The sequence below is a fragment of the Pempheris klunzingeri genome, chromosome 20 (genome assembly GCF_042242105.1).
Source record: "Pempheris klunzingeri isolate RE-2024b chromosome 20, fPemKlu1.hap1, whole genome shotgun sequence".
Lineage (NCBI taxonomy): Eukaryota > Metazoa > Chordata > Actinopteri > Acropomatiformes > Pempheridae > Pempheris > Pempheris klunzingeri.
The window spans coordinates 20,071,162-20,073,661 of NC_092031.1; the positions used below are offsets into that span (position 1 = coordinate 20,071,162).

Consider the following 2,500-nt stretch of genomic DNA (forward strand, 5'->3'; position numbering starts at 1 on the left):
CAGGAATAAGCAATCATCACCGTGGATTGTGATGTTGTTTACTCAGTACTTATAAGTTCTATTGCTGTAATAGTCCTAAAATGGGTGCATGCTATAAAACAGATAATCCATACTAATGTGGGTGGTGATGTCAGCTGGTTGAACCACCAGACAGAAATATCTCCCCAACTACATTTTCTACATGTCCTTGAAACGCTTTTTCTGCTGAAATTCATACATTTGGATTATATTTATTCTTTTCAGTGATTTTGTTAGGGGTCCTGTTGTACTTTTGAGGGCCCTGTCCCACAGAAAAAACTGCTACCGAGTTGCCTGAAAAATGTCTTGTTTGTAGTCCATTGTTTTATTCCATTATGACATTTTTATGTTGTTTTACTGTTCATTCTGTAGGTTAGACTCATTTGGCTCACCAAGCATGCTGCATGGCTAATGTGGCTAGCATTTATTTCAATCATCACGGTCGGTAGCCATGTTGGATTGGTAATGCTGTGACACTGAGGGACAGCCAAAAGGAACTGTGTGAACATTAATCCTTGATTGAGGCCAAATAAACAAGCAGAATATTAACCCTTTCATGCATAGAGGTCACTACAGTGTACAGCTATTCAAAAGCTGTTTTCTTGTATATGCATGAGTTTTGATGGCGTAGTTGCACATCAGCCCCTACAGTGGATGCTACTGCATCATCTCATCCACTCAGAGTGAAACGATGGCCGACAGACAGCAAGTTGCTCATTTTCTTCTGTTCAAACCTTCTATAAAAAGAAACCCTTTGCAGGTAAGAAAACTATGGTGACATCAAGTAACATCTAAGGAGTCATGCAATTGATACATTTTCCAAGTATTGATTTTCTATTGGGAGGAAATTATGATCAATCACATGTCCACTGAATTGTACATCATGCATCACTAGCTATATTTCAACTACTGGACATGTAAATATATCTTTATAAAATATGGGTTGAAAAAAAAAAATTTCAAATCCTGTTTTTCAGCCTAAAGAGGAATAAAAACACTTCCTGACTGAGGTTATCATAATTCATGCATGAAAGGGTTAATATTCACGTTGCTCTTTGTGGAACATCATACTTCAGTGTTAGCTCTGTTATACAGAGGCCAATCTCTCTGTGACCCCCCCCCCCACACACACACACACACACACACACACACAGTGTGAGAGTGTATGTGTTGCTGCCGTATGTAAATGCTATGTTTGATTGACATGCACTGAAGGTAATGATTCTGCTACTTGTGAAAAAGAAACGGCTGCAGGAATCAATTTGCTTGGTAACGTTGTGTAACCTTGACTAGCACCTAGGAGTTCAGGTTAGCTTCCTCTGACCACACAGCACCACACGGCACTATCGGTGGCTTGCTGGGCAGTGATGGTATGAGAAAAACAATGAATGAATAAATGTTGTGACTGTTAAGTGCTACATAACAATTCCAAAATGATTGGAGGTCGACGATCTCCTCTGCGGAGGGGGCGGACAGGTAAGATGCCTTAATGACCCCCTAGGTGGCACTACTCAGTGATGGCGTTGCACATTATTTGCACATTAGCTAAGTTACTTGATCTGTACCCTCCATGGCATTGCATTTGTCTGTTTGCTTGTGTTTAGTCTAGTTTTGCCTGCTGGACTCCCTGTGTATTGTCGTTTGTTGTTTCACATACATGATATCCAACCCACAGAAGTCTGTATTACTGCTGTACACATACTTAAAATATTTCAAATGTATCCACATATTTGTAATGGCTAGTTTGAACTCTAACTTGAGAGTGTATAAGCAGAACAGAATGGCAAGAAAAGGGGAGAAAAAAAGAGAAGCTTTTATTACTAAAAGAAGTGAAGGCATCATAAACATGAAAGAAGTGTCGTGATGGTGCAGACAGGGACAGCATGTGTGTTTGCAGCACCTCTCAATAAAGTAGGAGTATTGTATGCGGACGGGGAAACCCTCTTTCCTGATGTGGATGGTCTCCAGCATCCCAGCATGCCTCAGCTGAGCCGACACATAGTCGACATCAAAGAGCCCAGGAAGCTGACGGGGGACATGTCAGATCAGTGTGTGGTCATACCTTGTAGAGTGTCATTGTGAACACCAGTGTAAAGTATCTGGAATTACCTTGACGTAGTTTGGCTTCAGACAACGAATAAAAGTGGTTTTACATCTAAAAGTTAAAGGGCAGAATATTGACTCAGGTTAACCGTTAGAAAACATGATTAAACTTCGACGTACACGCATCTAAAGAAAGGCTGAGCAGCATCTGACAGCCGTTTTATAGAACGGAAATTAAATATCTGAAGACTAACAAGATGAACTACTAATTTCAGGCATCTGGAGCAATATTAACCAGCACAGGTATATATGTCACGTACGCATGAAACATCCTGCCAACATTTTGACCAACTACCATCATTTTCACATTTCCTTCATTTACTAACCCACATTCTCCACAAACCACAGCTGTTTGATTTGAAAGCCGCGTGCACAGTGG

At 40.6% G+C, this 2,500-nt stretch overlaps 1 protein-coding gene across 1 annotated transcript in view; it reads right to left on the bottom strand.

Annotated features, from left to right (window-relative positions):
- myo15b (myosin XVB) overlaps positions 1–2,500 on the bottom strand; it is a 45,309-nt gene that overhangs the window by 27,499 nt on the left and 15,310 nt on the right. The window contains exons 21-22 of the mRNA XM_070851944.1: positions 2,128–2,173; positions 1,919–2,043 (exon numbers count right to left, since the gene is read on the bottom strand). Of these exons, the coding sequence (XP_070708045.1) occupies positions 1,919–2,043; positions 2,128–2,173 (171 nt within the window). The remainder of the gene's footprint in view (positions 1–1,918; positions 2,044–2,127; positions 2,174–2,500) is intronic.